Genomic DNA, 19,192 nt, shown 5'->3' with positions numbered 1-19,192 from the left:
AGTTTTCACACCACTCTGGTTGAACATGCATGTGCAAAAATTAATTTTTTCTCACTATTAATCACAAAGTATAGAAACAAATTAAAAATCAAGCCTCCTCTTTTCCACTGGAGCCCATTAGAGATAAGAATTTTCTGAATGATGGGAGAAGTAATTTGTTATTTATCTTTAAAAATTTTGTCAATGTTATTTCTTTGTTGTGTTATGTTAATAACATTGCTAGAGTCTCTGCCTTGCTTCTTCAAGTTATACCAGCCACAGTCTTGGAAGAAGCAAAACAAAGCAGTTAAGGGCCATGGGAGACACCAATAAATAAAGCACAGCTTGAACTAAAACCACAATCACTGGTTTGCATTAGTCATTAGTAGAGACTCAGATAATTTTGAGTAAATGGAAGGTAAACTAATACTCAAAGGCATTTTTAGCAACTATATATAGTGAGGAATACCTACTATTTCTCCATGCAAAAGACACCCTTAATAATATTGTTCAATATGAATTTTTTTATCTCAAAATCAATCTCGGCAATTCACATCCTATTTGGCATAAAATAGCTCAGATCTCTCCAGACACTAAGGCAAATATTGCAAGCAAATACTTCTGAAGGATTCAAGTAACTGCTGTGTGGCCCTTCTTACTGCCATCCTGTTGTGCAACTTATTACCCTCTGGATTCAGGAACACATCAATATCATTCTACTTGAAATGTCTTCTAAAATTTATATTAAAAAGATGCCTAAAAGCTTGGAAGGGAATATCTGGAACATATACCTAAATATAGCATATACCTACATTGATAATATCTATACAGAAAAAAAAAAAAAAAAAAAAAAAAAAAAAAAAAAGACCTAGAGAACATAATGAGTAGTTTGCATTCAAAACACTCAAATGCAGATCAAAGATCAGTGTGAATCATGCCAATTTGGTTTACTTTCTTATTTATGCAGCACCCATCTACAACAAGCCTAGAGTGTTCTGGATTCATAGAATCACTAGGTTGGAAGAGACCTTCAAGATCATCGAGTCCAACCCATGCCCTAACACCTCAACTGAACCATGGCACCGAGTGCCACATCCAGTCTTTTTTAAACACATCCAGGAATGGTGACTCCATCACCTCCCCAGGCAGACCATTCCAGTACGTTAACACTCTTTCCATAAATAACTTTTCCTGATATCCAACCTAATGTTCCCTTGATGCAGCTTGAGACTGCATCCTCTCGTTCTGTCAGTTGCTGCCTGGAGAAAGAGACCAGCCCCACCAGAGACAGCCACCTTTCAGGGGGTTGCAGAGAGTGATGAGGTCGCCCCTAAGTCTCCTTTTCTCCAGGCTGAACACCCCCAGCTCCTCAGCCATTCCTCACAGGGTTTGTGTTCCAGCCCCTCACCAGCCTCGTTCCCTCCTCTGGATGTGCTCAGGTGTCTCAACGTCCTTCCCAAACTGAGGGGACAGACCTGGACACAGCACTCAGGGTGTGACCTCACCAGTGCTGAGTACAGGAAGAATGAGCTCCCTGCTCCTGCTGCCACACTGTTCCTGACACAGGCCAGGGGCCATTGGCCTTCTTGGCCACCAGGGCACACACTGGCTCATGTTCAGTCAGCTGGACCAGCACCCCCAGGTCCCTTTCTGCCTGGGCACTGTCCAGCCACACCATCCCCAGCCTGTAACACTGCAGGGGGTTACTGTGGCCAAAATGCAGGACTCAGCACTTGGATTTATTAAACTTCATCCCACTGGACTCTGCCCATCCATCCAACCATTCCAGGTCTCTCTGCAGAGCCCTTCTACCTTCCAACAGGTCAACACACACTCCCAGCAGCATGTGTTTGCAGCTTAGTGTCATCTGCAAATTTACTAATGAAAGACTCAAGTTGTCTGTTCAATCTTTTTATTGATGGCATGGATGAGAGTATTAAGTCCACCAAGATGACTGTCTTTAACAGAATTTACACTTGCAGATCTTTGCAAGTATTTACTTTCATTTAAAAGATCTGCATTGAATTATTTTGAGAAAACACTAGAAATGAGCCAACAACTATGCATCTCCTTCAATCAAAGAAGCTTCTGTTGTCTCTATACATCAGAGAGAAGTAGAGACCACCAGGATCTTTAATAAAATAAAGAAATAAAAGAGGTTTCCAGCCCTTCCAAAGCTTTTCAAGTAGGTCTCATCAGGCTGCTTTCAAAAATGCATAAAGTTGGACACAAAGTGCCCAAAATAAAGCTGTGTAAATAAATAGTAATTTTCACGTCATCAGCTTCTCTAGCTCTTCCTTAAAATAATTTTCAATTTCACAGAAAAAAAAAATTAAAAAATAAAAGGCATTAGATAAAAAATATTTAGACATCTCACAAGAAGAGACACACTACTGTTTATTCCCTGACAAAAAACCCTGCATCCATACATAAGGACACAAAGTTCAAACTCATCAAGCCTTCATAAATCAGGGAAACTCTGATTCATAATATCAATATCAGCACAATTGATTTTCACTTGTCTCCAGCACAAAGGTATGTGCAATTTTGTCTACTCTGAGTTACTTTGAGAGAAGAACTTCTTTCAACAGATGAAGACACCAAGTAATCCTTGTACTGAACAGTACAGCTGAACCTGAGTGCTGTCAAGATCAAGGAAAGTGCTTTAACTTTGTCATCTTGTACTGTAACCTTTCAGAGCCGGTTGCAAATTGAAACTTTCATAAAGAATCCTACCTTATGACTGCAGATAGATAGAAAATAAGTAAAAAAGTGTAGCAATATGAATATTGATTAATCTAAACCAATGGAAATCATTATTTTTCTAAGTCTGCACCCACAGAACACAGAACTGTATATAGCCCAAAAAGAGTTTACTACTGGGTTTAAATGGAAAGAGACTTTTCACAAGGGCACATAGTGACAGGACAAGGGAGAATGGCCTTAAGTTGAAGGATAGCAGGTTCAGACTGGATATTAAAAAAAACACTTCTTTACTGTGAAAGGCACTGAACAGGTTGTCCAGAAAGGCTGTGGACTCCCTGTCCCTGGAGCTCAAGGGAGCTCAGTTGGATGGAGCTCCAAATAACCTGGTCTGGTGGAAGGTGTCCCTGCCCATGACAAGGAGGGATAGGAACTGGAGGATCTTTAAGGTCTGTTCCAACCCAAACAGTTTTATGATTCTACCTAAGGTATTAAACTATTACTTACTAAAACAACCTGCCATAATGCTTAGAAAATAACCAGAATACACATCTGAAAGACATAAGCAGCAAGAAAACAAGTAATCCTTACATATGATGTCAACATCCCACCTTAACTGAGAGTGCTAGACAATGCAATAATCTATGCAATTACATAATTTCATTTTTAAAGAAGGCCTAACTCTAGGAAAAAAATATTAGCAAAGCATAAAACACTGTGAACCACAAAGAATTTTCTGGCTACATGTCCACATTTCATATTTATCAATAGCCCTATGAAGAAATGTGCATAGTTTAAAGCAAGCAGTTTTACAAAACAGGATTACAACTGAATTGCAAATCCACTACAATAAATAGACATGCAAAGGACATTTAAAACCCTAGAACACAAGCATGACAGACAGCAGTATCAAGACAAAGCAAAAGAAACAATCATTGTAGTGGAATGCAGGTAAGATTAACTGGAGACTAGGCATCTTGTCTATGCCTACACTATGCTCAGCATGATGCTGGGCAAAGATCACCTCCTACCTTGCCCTTGCCAGTTCAGGCCACCTGCAGAATAATAAAAACCTTGGACACAAAGAAATAGAATAGAGTCTATTGTACTTGACAACACCAAGAGATGATCCAGAAGAACACAATGACAAACCTCAAAAGGGTAAAAAAAAGGTTGGTTTAAACTAAATGCATTATGGAACTGCAATGCACTGATTCTCTACACTTTGTTCTTCATTTCTTCTCAAAAACTTTCACTCCTCAACATCTTTTGAAATACCAGCCAAATGCACAAAGTTTTGGCTTGGTTTTTTGTTTGCTTGTTCTGTTAATTTGACTGTTCCTATTTAGGGCATTAATAGACAAACAAAAAAGAACTTGTTCAATACATATGCTTTTGTGCTGATGCACTGCACTGGTTTCGTACTAGCAAGAAAACAAACAGACCACAACATTTGAATATTTATATTACATTTAATTCAAACAAAAAATATTCTGCAAAGTAGGCATCATTTGAAATTCATACAATCAATCTGTACTAAAAAACCATGAACTTGCAATGCAAAATGTAAGGACACAGTATTTGGCAATTCCTAATTCTGAATTTAAAGTTATTTGACCATCTGCTTATGCTGAAAATCAGGACTAGTGTACTGTTATTTGGGGTGAGGAGCTGGATTTGCTGATGCCTCATTCTGGAGACAGATTACAAGTTCCCTGCTCCCCTAGACAAGCCCCAGGCTGCTAATGTCATGAATGTTATTTTTGCCTTCTGGCACATTTTCAATTTTCAAGTTAGTACACTTTGATTTTTACTTAGGTAAGACAGCCTTGTTTCTCCCACCACAGTAGGAGACTCTCTCAGTGACTCTAATAAGCTGCAGTGACTATCAGTGAAAAGGTTGGCAGCACACATGCCCAGCTGACCTTCAATGCTCTCAGACAGCTGCTTTCCCCGAGTCTTTCACAGCACCAGAATTTCCACCACTGATGTATTTAGTGCATTGACCCTAGCCTAAAAATTGACAGATTCTGTAAACCCTCACAGCAACAAATGCAATCTGCACACAAAGACCTGCACAGCACCATCATCCTCAGAAAATTCATTCATCATGAAGGTAACAATCATCATGTAAAAGTTCCTTCAAGTTCACCTAACTGTATCTTAAAATTGTCATTATTCTGTACCACACCTAATATTAGGAAGATCCTATAATTGCTTAAGGGTCCTAAAAATTACTTTCCAACTGTTTCACTTCATGCATTTTGAAGATCTTTAGGGGATTAGTTAAAAGAGCTTTGCCACTTAGCTACTTTTGTTCCTCTAGTAACACTTGAAACCACAAAGGTTTAAAATATACAGGATTGACACTCATGAGGCAAGTAATCTTAGAGAAGAAAGAGAACTAACACAAAAGCTAAGAATTTTAGTAAGACATTATTATGCAGTTTCTTAAACTGATTCGATTTTCAAAGTAAATATCCCAAAGACATTGCTAAAGCTGCACCAAAATTACTAAGTACGTTCTGCTTAGGCCACTCAGAACCCACAGAAGAGCACAAAAGCTTCCCCCAGGGAGAGAACACTACTGCCAATAGGTGCTATAGGCTCTACTCTCCCTTACCAGGAACAGTTGAGTCTGAAAGCCAGCACAGTTTTCCCTGGGTAGCTCACAGGTGACATCTTCCAGGGAAAACCCTTTTTACCACTTCTAGTAAACCTACACTTGACTTTTACTCCATCACTGGTAAGTCAGCTGAGCTATTCTCAACACATATTGATGACAATAGGTCACAGTCTTCTACAATCTATTTCTGTTGGTATTTTGCTTTAAGTTTCTTACTCTAAGAAAACACATTTGACTTTAGGAAAAATGGGTTTCATCTTATTCTTGCAAGCAGGCAAGTCTTAAAAATAAAGTGTCTGTTCAGATTTATAAAACCTCTTAACAATTAACAGACAACATAAAATGGACCAAGTATTGCTTATCCAAGAAGCACGACGACCACAATGCAGAACACTAACTCTATCAAAACATCAGTGCATTTTTTCAAGCCTGCTTCAGCCAGACCCTATCTCAGGGAGCTGCTGGAGCTGCCCATGAGCAGTACAGCCCTGTGCTCAGCCAGGCAGTTTTCTGCTGTCCTTGTCTGCTGCTCATTGTCCTTCTCCCTCACGTCTGCACTTTTGACATGCAACATACAGTAGGAGCATTCAGCTCAGTGTTGTGGTATCCCCAAAATCCATTAAATGGTCCAAAATGACACTCTCTGGCATAAGTCATGCTCCTCCTCCCTCATCTCATGATGCTGACTGGCTTCTGCATGTTTTTAAACAAGAAATATGTAGGCTTGAGTCAAATGCCTATCCCAGAAAGCACCTCTACCCACTGCACATTTCCAGGGCTATAAATGTTATCCAGTCAACCTTAAACTAGGGCAAACACAGTATTTTGAGATGTTCAGTGGTGCTTTCACACCTGCTCAAAATGCCACTGTTCAAGAAAAACATGGGGAAAATTGTGACTCCCTGAAAATGAAAGCCAATTCAACATGGAGTAGACATACCATATATTTCAGGTTAGAGAGTAAACCCCAAATCAATTCTGCATGGGACAGGAACAACATGCCATCACTGACAAAAATCAGCACTCAGTGATATTCCTGGGACCTCACACACCATGTTCTCATAATTGATGATATTGATTATTTCTACCAATATTCCTTTTAGAAGAACTACTTTGTTGTTGAAATGTTCTGCAGCTGCTGCTGTTCCTTTGTATTCATCATCCTGAGCCACAGTCGCATCACTCAGTACCTTAACTCATGCAGTACCTCGTATTTTCATTCACCACCCACTGTACTCTTCTCATTTTCACTGCAGCCAGACAACCAGAGCAACTATGGTGTCATTTTAAAAGTCACAAAAAGAGTCATACACCCCAAAATTCACACATAATTTGGGTGTCTGTACATTGTTCATATCGTTCACAGAGATACTCAAGAGATTAAAAAAGCAAAAAATTGTTCATTACTCTAAGTTACCTTACATATGCCAATACATCAGAACACATTCTGTACATGGAAATGAACAGAAACCATGCAGAAATACCTTAAAGTTAGCTGGTGGACAGGACCTAGGAAGAATCAGCTTTGTGTTCCTATAAACATGGTCACATTAGATCAGATGAAAAGCACATCTACACTACTACACCTTCTCTATCAGTGGTCAAATATGGACTTTCACCGACTGTTGGAGCCCAAACATAGGAAGTAAAGCCAAAATTTTTTAAACTTGGCTGAAAAATTAGTCTGAAAGGATGCTTTCAGACAAAAAGCAGTAATTGTGATGATACAGCTAACAATTATTATCTACCAACACAGAAGAAACTATGTTTAAAAACAAAACAAAACTTTCTTATTAGCCCTGGAGATAGAAGTTGGAAAAATCAGACCAGTTTTAGGTTCAAGTTTCTATATTAGTATCTCCATTTTCAAAAAGCACAGAGATGCAACTTGCTTTAAAGCCACACTGGGAGTTAATGGAGGTCAGCAACAGAGCCTTCATCTCTACACTCCCTTTCTGACTTAGGCACAAATCATCTCTTCTTTCCTCACCCTCTCCTGAAGTGATCTGTATTAACAGTAATCTCCTTTTATTACAGCCACTTTATTCACCAATTTGCTTTAGCCTCCTGCCAGACAACTCCAACATACTTCACAGGAGAGAAGTCTGTAGGAGATACATGGTATGGAAGGGGGCAGGATACACAGGTCCATGGAGGCTCCAGACAATACACACTAGCTTGCCCTTATTCCTGGAAGATGGATTATATGTGAAAATTACTAGAAATTAATTTTATTAAGCACAGGATATATATTATCTTCTGCAAAAGAGATTTACGTATAAGTTTCATTAATTTTGAAATACAAGTTACAGCCATTTCAAGCCAATCACAAAATACTATCCAACACAACAGACAGCATACCATCAGACTTTATCAGATTTCAGTAGATTCAATATTTAATGCAGGTGACTATTACATAGTAGCTCCTATTCCTAAGAGGAAACCCAAACAAACACAAAATCTGCTAATAAAATCTATTGGTAAAATCAGGACTACAGAGTACACTACTCAGTATGGAGGACATTATTACAAAGAACCTTTGTGCATTACTTTTCACTAACACTTTAGCAAAGGTGCCAAAAGAAAAAAAACGTGCATGTGTAGATATTTCTATTACTACATCTACTGTAGAATGAATCGCTTGTTAGGAGGTGCTGGTTTTCTTCTGCAGGTATTACTGCTCTAATGGCTAGTGATGATAAGGCAGCCGCTGCCAAAGACAACACATAAAGCTAAGTGAAGCCCTTAGGTGGAGGGAGAACGAATTAGGGTCCTTTCTCTGCTTTCCCAGAACTTCCAGAAACCTCATTAAACACAACACCTGCGCTCCTCTAAGAAATGATCAATAAGTTTCTAAGTTAGACAGTTGCATTTCCTTACAGCCATGAAGTACTGATGTGATGGACAGATTCGTCCCATGGGACAAATGCACATATATAGACCTCACTGGGAGGTCCCAGGAAGTTCATGCAGATTTACAGTAGGGCATAACCAACTAAAATCCCAAATTTACTGGAAACAATTTCATGCTCTCTCCCCAGAAAAGCAATTTTTAATCCTTTTTTTTCCTGACAAGGCAGAATCAAGGATGCCTTTGTCAGTACTTTCGTACCACTCCACGGCCAGACAAAGCCTTTTTCCAGGCGGGGCAGGGGGCGGTGACCGGGCAGGAGCCGCAGGCAGCACGGGCACAGGGAGCCGGCCGGGCCCCGCACCGGCCCCGCAAACAGCGGGGAACGACCCGGCCGCTGTGGGCCACCCTCAAACACCCCAAGGCGGCTGCCAAAAGCCACCACAACCCGGCGGTGCCCGTGGGGCCCCCGGTCCCAGCTCGGGGAGGAGGGAGGACGCCCGTCCCCCCCCCCGTGCGGGCTCTGCTCTGCCCCACTACACACACCCGACCCCCCGACCAGCGCCTTCGCGGAGACAGGACCGCCACCTGCCAACCCTCCCTTAGCCTCCCCTCTCGCTCACCTGGAACTCCAGCCCGTAAATCACCGGCGCGTCGTCCTCCATCGCGACCCCCCAGCCCAAACAGGCACCCCTCCGTCGCGTCCGATGCTTTTTGACCCTCGGCGCGGCCCGTCGTCGGTCGCTTCCGGGAGTTGCGCGTGCGCAGCCCCGCCCAGCCCGGCGCCGCGCAGGCGCAGTACGGGGGGAGCAGCGGCGGACGGGGCCGCGGCGCGGAGGTGACGGGACGGGATGGGCTGAAATGAAGCAGAGCGGAGCCCTGAGAGGCGTCCGGTGGGCGGGTGGTCACTGGGGCGGCCTTGGGGCTGTGCCAGGCGGAGGCCGTGAGGGTGTCCGGGCCGGAGGCAGCGCCGAGCCCGGCCCGGGGCTGCGGGGGCTCGCGAGCGGCGCTGCCGCCGCCGGGCGCTCCTCCTGCTCAGCCGGGCCGTGCTCGCAGCGGAGCTGGGGATGGCCCTGAGCCCACGCGTCCCTTGGCTGAAACCGGGACCTAGCGGGTCTCTGCGACCAGGACAGCAAATGTTGAGTCACTGGAACAGGTTGCCCGGGGAAGCTGGGGAGGTCCTATACCTGGAGGAGTTCAAGGCCAGGTTGGATGGGCTCTGAGCAGCCTGGTCTAGTGGAAGGTGTCCCTGCCCATGGTAGGGGGTTTGGAATCAGATGATCTTGTAAGGTCCCGTTCCAAACCAAACCATTCTCTGATACGATTCTATGGTATTGTTTTGTGTGTGTTTAGTGGGAGGCATTTGGTCTTCAATCTCAATAGTTTTACGACTTGCAGAAAAGATAAAGAGAAGATATTTTTAGAATTTGTTCTGTGACTGGATGTGAAATGAAAAATGTCTAAGGGAAGATCTGAAATAGTGAAATTGCTATGTTTTTAAAGCAGGAATTTCACTATTTGTATGATACTTAGGAATTTAACTGTGACACCTGAGCAACATACAAGTAATAAAACTAATTCTTGTTTTGCTGGGGGGCTTCTCCTTTTTCAGTTACTATGGAGAATAATGAAAGCAATGCTAAGGATGCAAAGAACACCTCAGATGAAGATGACAGCAGAGATGTAGTTCAGCAGAAAAGTCAGGAAGAAATTCTCTTTCATGAGGAAACCATTGATCTTGGTGGAGATGAATTTGAGTCTGAAGGGAATGAGACTGTATCAGAGGATTCAAATAATTTTGTGGATAAACTTAATGAGCAAATGATGGAGAGTGTCATTATTTCAGATTCTCCAAACAATAGTGAAGATGACACAGGTGAACTTGGTTGTCTTCAGGAAATTGTAGACCAAATGGAAGCTAAAGATAATCAAAAAACACAAACAGAAGTGGATAAAGAAGAGTTTTTAAGTAATGAGAGTGAAACTGAACATGAAGAAACTCCTAAAGACATTTCAGAGATTGGAACAGATGATCAGGCATCTTTAAAGGAAGAATCAATTCAGGAAGCTGCGAAGGAGGAACCAAAGTTGGGAAATAATGTTCCTGTTGAAACAAAACCAAATAATATTGATGAAAGCACACCTGAGGACCAAATATTGTCACCCAGTACTTCTAAACCATCTTCTGAGGCTGAGCCCATTCCTGTGTGCACCATCTTCAGCCAAGCAAACAATGCTAGTTCTCAGCCACAGTTGTTCCTACCTGATGGTTTTGAGCCTCAGATGGTGAAATCTCCCAGTTTTAGTAGTATAATAGAGACTCCAGTGAAGTCTAATCCACAGGTGGTTCAACCAAGTCCTAGTCTAAGCAAGTTCTTTGGTGACACTGTTAACACTAATACTTTAGCTTCTGATTTTTTTGATTCATTTACCACATCCAGTTTTATTTCTGTTAGTAATCCCAATGCAAGCTCTTCAGTTTCAGAACAAATGTCCTCTCTTTCTAATGGTGGAGATAGTTCTTCATCCAACTCTACCTTCCATGTGCAAAATGGGAGACCTGAAGCAGGCAGTCCCCCATCATCTCTAGAAATAACTCAATCCCCCAAGCCATTCTCACAAATCCAAGCTGTTTTTGCTGGGAGCGATGACCCGTTTGCCACAGCCTTAAATATGAGTGAACTAGATCGAAGAAATGATGCTTGGATTCCTAGTGAGGAGACAAGAAATGTTCTCATTTCAGTTGCCACACAACAATACAGCGCCGTGTTCATAGATAAAGAGAATCTCACCATGCCTGGATTAAAATTCGATAATATCCAGGTAAGAGTCTATTACTCTCTCTTCCTCTATGATTATATTTTAGAAATATTGTAGAAGAGCTGTCCAGTAATCTGTATATCATAGTGCTTCATATTGTTACTGATGGTCACCTTCTGTGCATTACTTCAGTCCTAATTCGAAAATGCTGTGTCACTGTTGCCTTGTACAGGAAAAGGCTAAAACCAGATCTCATTTATTCATAGTGCAGTTTGTTTGCTACATTGAGAACCAGTGTTGACAGTTTCCGTAGAAGCCAAAGCTATTTGCATTTTTAAGTAGTTTTTTTTTGATCCTCTGAGTTAGTAAGATAATACTTACATTTGGAATATATGCACAACCTCTAAGATGTGCTACAGAGTCTAAGAGCTGACAGCTTTGTAGAACTCTGTGTTGCAATTGAGTGGGAATTAATTTCACTCATGTTCACAGTGGTCTAAATAATGTTAACACTGACTGAAATGGCATAATTTCAATCTTCCCTAAGTGATGGAAAGGTATAACCTCTAAGAAGGAATGAGTGCTGCAGCAACTGCTGGGAAGGGAAAAACCCAAGATTAAAAGAAAAAGACTAGAGGAGATTACAAAGCAAACAACATAGCAGAGAAAAGTAATTTTTGTCATTTATCAATTTCTAACGGATGAGAAGGTATAAAGCATTTTTTCCAGAATTTGGGAAATTTTACTCACTCGCTCCTGAATTTTATTCAAGATTTCTCATGAAGTAGTTTTATCCTGGCTACTCAGACAGGCTAACCATCATAATGTTTTGGATTTTTCCTGGAAACAGGCTAATCCTGCTCTTTGATGTCTATGCCTCTGGATAATAGAATTGTTGTGTAGATGGATGGTGTTGAGGGTTTGGATACTTTAATCCTTAATTATGCATAACAAAGACCATCCGTCAATAGTCAGATACAAGCAGAGAGCAGTCTGCAGTAACTTCCCAATCTGCAGGAGCTATCAGAAGAGTTTCTGGGGTGAATCAGGTCTAGACTTGTAGATGAATTATCTAAAAAATCTTGAGTTTCTGTCACAAGCAATAAATTCCAATTTAGACATATGCCACACTGCTGCTGCTTCTTGGGTTTGCTTTATCTTAAAACATTAGTTTGTTATCACAGAGCCAAATAATTAGCATGAAAGAAAAAACTGTAGCAGGAAGCTATTCCTCCTCCAGTTGTGCCCAAAATATCTCTTAGACCTTGGTGAGTTATTCCAGTGTGTGCTCTTTCTCTCCTGACAGGTAATCAGTTAGGCAGATGGAGTGATCCCTTCTGCAGCCTCCAAGGATGATGGTCTCCTCTTTGCAAGCTTCCTTTTTTTTACAGTAGTCCTCTTTCACCTTCCTCAGCCCAGTCAGGGATTAAATTCTTGTTTCTGATGACAATTCCCTAAATCTGGGCATGTGCAAGTATGCAGACCTACCCTTTAGTATATAATTGATGGCAAGATGTTTGACAATGTCCATTTCCATGAAAGACCTGATTTAAAATCATCAATGGAATTTAAGGAAATCTTAGTGCTTTCTTCATTGTTTATAAGAGTCTCCTAGATATAGAGTCTCCACAGTGACAAGTTTTGAAGTGCTTTATTTTTAGAAAACTTTCCTCACTTTCAGTTGCTGCTTTTCTGTGGCCTGAGTGCATGCATTGACTGGTTTGACATGCCCTAGTTTGGTATCTTTATTCCATAGTATTGCAAATTGAGTATTTACCTGAAACTGTAGAGTGCTTGAAATGTCAACTGAAACCTTGTGGGGAGGTATGTTTTCAGTGTTTCCAACAAGGTTTGTTACAGCTTTGCTATGAATAGTTTGCTAATGCTGAGTGTTAATGCAAGATGTTAAACCAGACTACGTGCAGTGGACAGAGAAGTTGGCTGAAAAATGCATTTGTAGTGGGTGAACTCAAATTGTGCTTCAAGGAAGGACTGAAATTTCACATGATGTATTGACGAGCTTGGGGCTTTATTTTTTGCCCTGCTCGCTCAGAAAGGGTACAGTAGGACAAGTCTTATGTAGATAAATCACACCAAGAAAAATACTGAATGATTTTTATTTCAGTTGCATGCTACTTTTTGACAATCATTTAAAAACCATTGTTTTTTAAACTTATCTTGGGTTGTGTATGGTAAAGATTGTCTGTACCAGTGTTCTCCAAGTGTCGGAACAAATCTGAGTGCTGCTTTTTATGCTCTTTCCATTATGCCTTTTTTCATGAGTTGCTCTCTTCTGCCATTGTCCTTTGTTTCCTTACATTTCATTTGTACTGTTTCCCACACCAAAGGACAGTTGGATCCAAAGTCCTGTTAGGGAGAATTAAAAATTTTTCTGAATTTATGTCATTCTGTGCTCACTGTCTTTTCTTAATTCTTTGGGCTCTTCTGTCAGAGAGGCAGATACATTGTTTATGCATAGGGTAAGTGACATCCTTAGAGCTAAAAAGTTTCCATGTTGTGAAATATAGTCCTCCTTCCTTAAGAAACTAGACAGAAAATACAAATATATTTCCCATCACTGTCCATGGGGAAAGTTGAAACACTTAATGTCAATTGTCTTTGTCATAGTTAAGCTCTGCTGTTATTATATGCAGTTCACTCTCTTTTTAGGCAAAAAGCTGCTGAGCTCAGACAGCCCAGTTTCTCTGATTCCTGCAGCTAGTTCTTTTGAAATTTAAAACACTTGCTAAAGGGTTGCTGTTTACTTTGGTTTACGATTTCTCAGAGTTTATTTTCTGTGGGTATTTAAGGCTAACTTACTGTGTGCATGTTTATCTTTGATCAGTAGATTGCACCTTTCAATGTTAACATACATTACAAAAACGTGTAAAACTTTCTGGTTTTTATAAGATCTTTAAGGAATATTTTATAAGATCTGTGAATGGTAATAGTATGAGATGCAAATAAACCTGAATGTATCAATGCTAACTGAAACCTATACATGGGGAAAAAGAAACATAGCAAATTATGTGGAGTAAATGTAGAAGTTTTCATTCCAATGCTGTATATACATGTGCAGTTATATTTATTTCACACATAATGTACTGGAAACTGTATATTTCTCTAGAGGAAAGAACTCTTTTGCTCAGTTTTAATTCTACATTTTATTTTGCTGAAATAATATTTTAAATAGTCTCATTATCTGTTTTTTTTTTTCTGTTCCATGAACACCAAGGGAGATGCAGTAAAAGACCTAATGCTTCGATTCTTGGGGGAGCAGGCTGCAGTGAAGAGACAAGTCTTAAATGCCAACTCTGTAGAGCAGTCATTTGTAGGCTTGAAACAGCTAATTGTAAGTAACAATCATAATATAATATATATTTAATATTGTATTTCTCTCAAGAGAATTGGGAGTTACTGACTGAGGGGGAACTGGAAAAAAAATCTGTGTGTTAGTCTATTCCTGATCCTTCTATAGTACTAGCCAAACTACAATAATCTTTAATGGAAATGACACTGGAGTTTAACTATTTGTGTTTAAATCACATAGTAAACATTTTTTTCATGCAAAGGATACAAAAAATTATTTTAAGTGACTGTGAGTTTTTATGTAATACAAATGATTGCTAAACAGGTTTTAAGAATGTTTTTGTTTACCTGTATATGTATTTATGTTTTCACCCGAGTGTTTTGCAAAAAGACACAGAAGTTGTAAATGGCAAGCCAAACTGTTATGATAATTGCACCTGCCTAATTTTTTACTTCAGTGCAGAAAACTAAAGCAAATTACTTCCAGAGGAAAGCTTAACTTAATCCTTTCAATAACGTAAATATTTCTGTTCTGAAAATAGTTGTGTCTAGCAGCATTGTAAACCTTGCCTTGTTCCTTTAACCATTATGTTCATGTATAAAATTCATTAGTATTGCATGATGGAGCCTTAATAAATCTGATGACATAACAAGATGTTTTGGACTTATTTTATTTTTGAAAAAATTGATGAAAAATTACTGAGGAAAAGTAGTGAGGAATTATCAGGATAGGCTGTATTTAATATTTAGCATCTTTTCATTTAATCATGTGACTTTACATGTAAAGCTCCAAAACCCGTGACTTTTTTGTCATGTTAGGATCTCTTAGGAGTTCTCTGCAAGCACTCTTAAAGGAATTCAGAGGTAATTTTAGAAACTCAACATGAAAAAACAGATTGTGATCTCCATCTTAGACACATGTTTTTCTGTTTATCTCAGTGTTTTGCTTGACTTGAGAGGGGAGAAAAAATCTTATGCAAAAGTCTTCCACCCGTCAGTGTCTGAAGTAGGAGAAGCTTTTTTTCACATTTACTTTCCATCTTCCGGAAGAGAATTTTTGATATGTAGGAAATGCTTTTCTGTGTAGCCTAGCAGCAGTGTCTATGCAAGCTGTTCTATGCTGCAGACTAGCTTGTACCTTAATTACAGTGCTGCTGCTGATACTGTTTGTGCTTTGAGCATGCTCTTAAGCTTCAGAAGAGTAGTGCTAAAGCTTTTAGGCCCAAGGCAGTAAAGCTAGTAGGCTGTCTGCAGCTATAGGATTTTTTGTTGCTTTTGGCATTTATGGTTACTTATGTTTTGGTTTTTTAAAAAAAGAACTTGCCTTATTTAGAAGGGTGGGGTTTTTTTATAAAATAGAAACCATTTGGGTAGAAGCCAGAATGTTCTTTGGTTTTCAAGGCTTTCAGTAATTAGCTGTTGGTTGGGTTTGAGTACTCAAAATAACTTTCTCAGTTTCATTTGTAGAACTCTTGTCTTTTTATGGAGAGAATTAGTTGGTCTCTTTTTGTTGCCTTGTAAACATTGCATTCATTTCTTAAAGTCTAAATGTGGAAAACTTATTTCTGATTGACTATAAAGGGATTTCAGACTTAAAAGCATTAAAATCCTTTGCTAGATGATATTAACTAAAAGTATATATGCTTTTTACATACATGATAGGCCAGAATGATATATAATAAGTATTCTGTTACTAGTCACGACTTTTACTTTGTTTATGAGTGAATTCCTGACCAAATATGTTCAGTGAATAAATGTTTTAATACAAAGGACAATTTACAGGCAGTATTTATATTAAGATCTAGTTAAAAACTAGTGAATATTGGCAATATAGCTGTGCAGTTTCTATAAAGATTTTTTTTCCTTAGCTGTTTATTTGGTATCCTTTTGTACTACACATGAACATGAAATTTTTTGTCACCCAATTCAATCCCTTCCAGCAACTTAGAAGAGTGTATTTTGAATGTGTCTGCAGTACAGAAGAACAATGCTTAGAATTAGGATAAATTTAACCTTCAGTTTGATACCTATTATTTAGGTGTTTACCTGTGGGTTGTTGTCTGAAGTCTTAAGTCAGTAGAGACCTAATAGTGCAGTCCCTGATCACAAGCTAAATTTACATGGGTTTCCATCTGAAAGTCCCAACAATTATCTTGTGCTGTAGAAAGACACTAGTGACAGCTGAAACCAAAAGTGAATGTTTAGTCATGTTATGAAGAATTTTGTTAGGATAAAATTCTCAGATGGTCTTGGGCAAACTCCATTGTAATTACGGGGACAAAAGGAAAAAAATGGAAAAAAATAAAATCAGTATTCTAAGCCTGTCTGCTTCAGAGGAAACTGCTTCCTTATTGTCTGGTTGCTGTTTTAATCCTGTGTGGATGGAAAAATATGCTCACCAACATACCAAATCTTCAAACCACAGCAGTCTTCAGCGACAATTCTGAAGATTTTCTATTCTACCATGTGTTTAATTCTGTTAGCTTATTTGGCTGTTTTAATACATACAGAGATACACTGCTTCTGCTTTCAAAGGCTATTCCACAAGTTCATTCATTTGGTTGTTAATCAAAAGCATTCTAATCAGTCCTCCCTCAAAATCTTTTTCCTAATCAAAGCTGAAGTTGTTAACAATAATTTAAGTGTTTTGGTCTTATGTTGCTTTTTAAGTAATTTTTCTTTTCCTTAATATTTGCTTCTTCTCCCTTGCCACTTTGTATGAGTAGACAGCCATGGCATTTCCACTTCTCAAGATTTTCTTTTTAAAGAAAAAAATAACCTTTCTCTAGTCATCTCATCACGGATGCCTTCATAATCATCTTAGGAGCTCTTCTCAGACTCTCTCCCAATTGAAGCTAACCTCTTCTTGTTATCACTGCTCAGAACTCAGCACATGACATTGTAAATTGCATGACTTGCCATGTGTTCTACCTTTTCTATTCTGATGTTGTAAATCATCTGATCCCCGTGTAGTGATGCGGTCATTACATATTTAAAGTTCCAACTCCTAGGTTACATCTACAAATGAAATTATACCACCTCTTTTAACTAGGGCCACAAAGGAATATCTTATATTGGACTGTTTCCAGTGTGCATTCTCAAATAGTACCTTCTCACATTCCTGTACAAGTAAGAAACACTTAAGTAAAAGTGTGTTTGTGAGTAAGATGCAGTTGGTGCTTGCTGCAAAGAATTTTGGAGACTGATGTCCTTTTGGGAGCGTCATAGTGCAGTCTGCAAAAGCTTCCTCAAGTACAAGTAATTGTCACAAAACAAAATTTATCAAGAAATTGGTTACTTCCAAAGGTGCACCTTTGATGAAATCACCAACAGTAGCATCATGTCTAAGACGAACAGTTTTTCACTAGAAGCAGAACAGAAGTTATTAAACTTTGCTAACAAAATTGTTCAGCATCAATTTGGTCTCTAGATGATTTGAATGAGATTTTTGCCAGTAAGCCAAAGATGGTTTCTTGAACAGCTGCACTTCCATGTTTTCAGTTTTTTCTGTGGGATGGGCAGCAGTGAATTGGAAATGCTCTACTGGTAGCAAAACGGTGTGGAGGGAGTGTAGGTGAATTAGTTTTACAACTTTAGGGCTTTAAAGAGATATAGGGCTGCTGGAGCAGTTCTGCACAATAATTCTGTAATAACTTGTGAATAGAATTATACATCTGTACTGGATAAGTTTTTGTATTTTTTTAACTGAAAACAGAAAATCTGGGTTTTCAATTTCTAAAAAGTTTTATGAATCTGGCATAGGAACATGTATTTACATCTAGAGCAAATAAACGTAAGCAAGATCTTCTTATCACAGTGTTGCTTTGTCTTACAGTAGCAAATACAAGGTGCAAGCTGCAATTATGTTAGTCCCTGTTATTCCATATTTTAGACTAATTTTTTACCCTCCTTTCACCAAATAGCACAGTCTTGCTTACCAGAAGCCCTTCTGATGTTTTCAGTTGTAAGGTGCCTGCAGCAAGAGGAAAATTCAGTCTTTCGTAGTTATCATACTTAAAAAAAGATTGCTGTATCTTGCCACTATAAATATGTTATGTTTCCTCTAAATATGGAATTATTTCTTCAAGCTTCTTCTTCATAGACTAAGAAAGGGTTACTAGCTACATTTTCTTAACTGATGTGTAAGTGCCCTACCAATGTAATTTACAGAGGAGAAGCATGTCATATCTAGTGGAGGAGGACATTTTAATCACTTTAATGGTGCTGCATGTAGAGTTAATGACTCCCTTTGAGTCTATTTTTTAAAAGTTGTATACTGTTACTTTTGCACGAGTAATATTGTGCTTTTGCGTATATTTTCAAATATAACACATCTGGATACAGTGGTATAACATACATATTCACTTTAATAAGTTAGAAATTACCCCTAAAAATAGGGGAGGATATTGTTCTTTTGTTTCTAAATCAGTGAGCATTTTCCTACATTTTTATAGCTGTTTTGAGAGAAGGTGGGAGTAGCACAAACTATAAAGTGTGTGCTTTTGTGAAGAGGTTGCGTTTCTGTACTAAGAAGCAGTATATTTATTGGATAAAATTTCAGCGGTTTTCCTGAGAAACTGAACAATGTTATAAATTATCTTTGTGTATCAGAGGAGTTCCCTTTTCATCATTGAACACATTTTCTATAGATTGCCAGTTTGCATGCCTCTGTTTGCTTGACAGAAGAATTACATTTGAAATCTGTTTTACTGTGCAGTTTCCAGTCTGTATGTAAGCCTCCCCCAGGATTTCTGGGTTTTTTTGAAGAACAGAGGAGTTCTGTAAGGAATGATGCATTGTCTGTTGGGTGGCTGATCTACTTGGCCTAGCTTTGATGTGTGTACAGCAGTCAGTACTGAGATGGTTTGGATTTTTGGTTATGTATATGGATTTTAAAAAAATCCTTTCACTAGATGAACCTCTAGTCTAATAGTGTTTAAAAAGTACAAAAATCATGCAAGCTG

At 39.1% G+C, this 19,192-nt stretch overlaps 2 protein-coding genes across 2 annotated transcripts in view; one reads left to right on the top strand and one right to left on the bottom strand.

Moving 5' to 3' along the window:
* The window catches only part of EIPR1 (EARP complex and GARP complex interacting protein 1), a 74,670-nt gene extending 65,777 nt beyond the window's left edge, over window positions 1–8,893 (bottom strand). Inside the window, exon 1 of the mRNA XM_056488926.1 lies at window positions 8,783–8,893. Coding sequence (XP_056344901.1) covers window positions 8,783–8,824 — 42 coding nt within the window. The 5' untranslated portion in view covers window positions 8,825–8,893. The remainder of the gene's footprint in view (window positions 1–8,782) is intronic.
* Window positions 8,894–8,927: 34 nt separating this feature from the next.
* TRAPPC12 (trafficking protein particle complex subunit 12) overlaps window positions 8,928–19,192 on the top strand; it is a 48,793-nt gene continuing 38,528 nt past the window's right edge. The window contains exons 1-3 of the mRNA XM_056488925.1: window positions 8,928–8,997; window positions 9,772–10,982; window positions 14,155–14,271. Of these exons, the coding sequence (XP_056344900.1) occupies window positions 9,777–10,982; window positions 14,155–14,271 (1,323 nt within the window). The 5' untranslated portion in view covers window positions 8,928–8,997; window positions 9,772–9,776. The remainder of the gene's footprint in view (window positions 8,998–9,771; window positions 10,983–14,154; window positions 14,272–19,192) is intronic.

Source organism: Oenanthe melanoleuca, chromosome 3 (genome assembly GCF_029582105.1).
Source record: "Oenanthe melanoleuca isolate GR-GAL-2019-014 chromosome 3, OMel1.0, whole genome shotgun sequence".
Classification (NCBI taxonomy): Eukaryota; Metazoa; Chordata; class Aves; order Passeriformes; family Muscicapidae; genus Oenanthe; species Oenanthe melanoleuca.
Note: the sequence above shows the minus strand (reverse complement) of the source record. Positions and strands in the feature narration are given on the sequence as shown.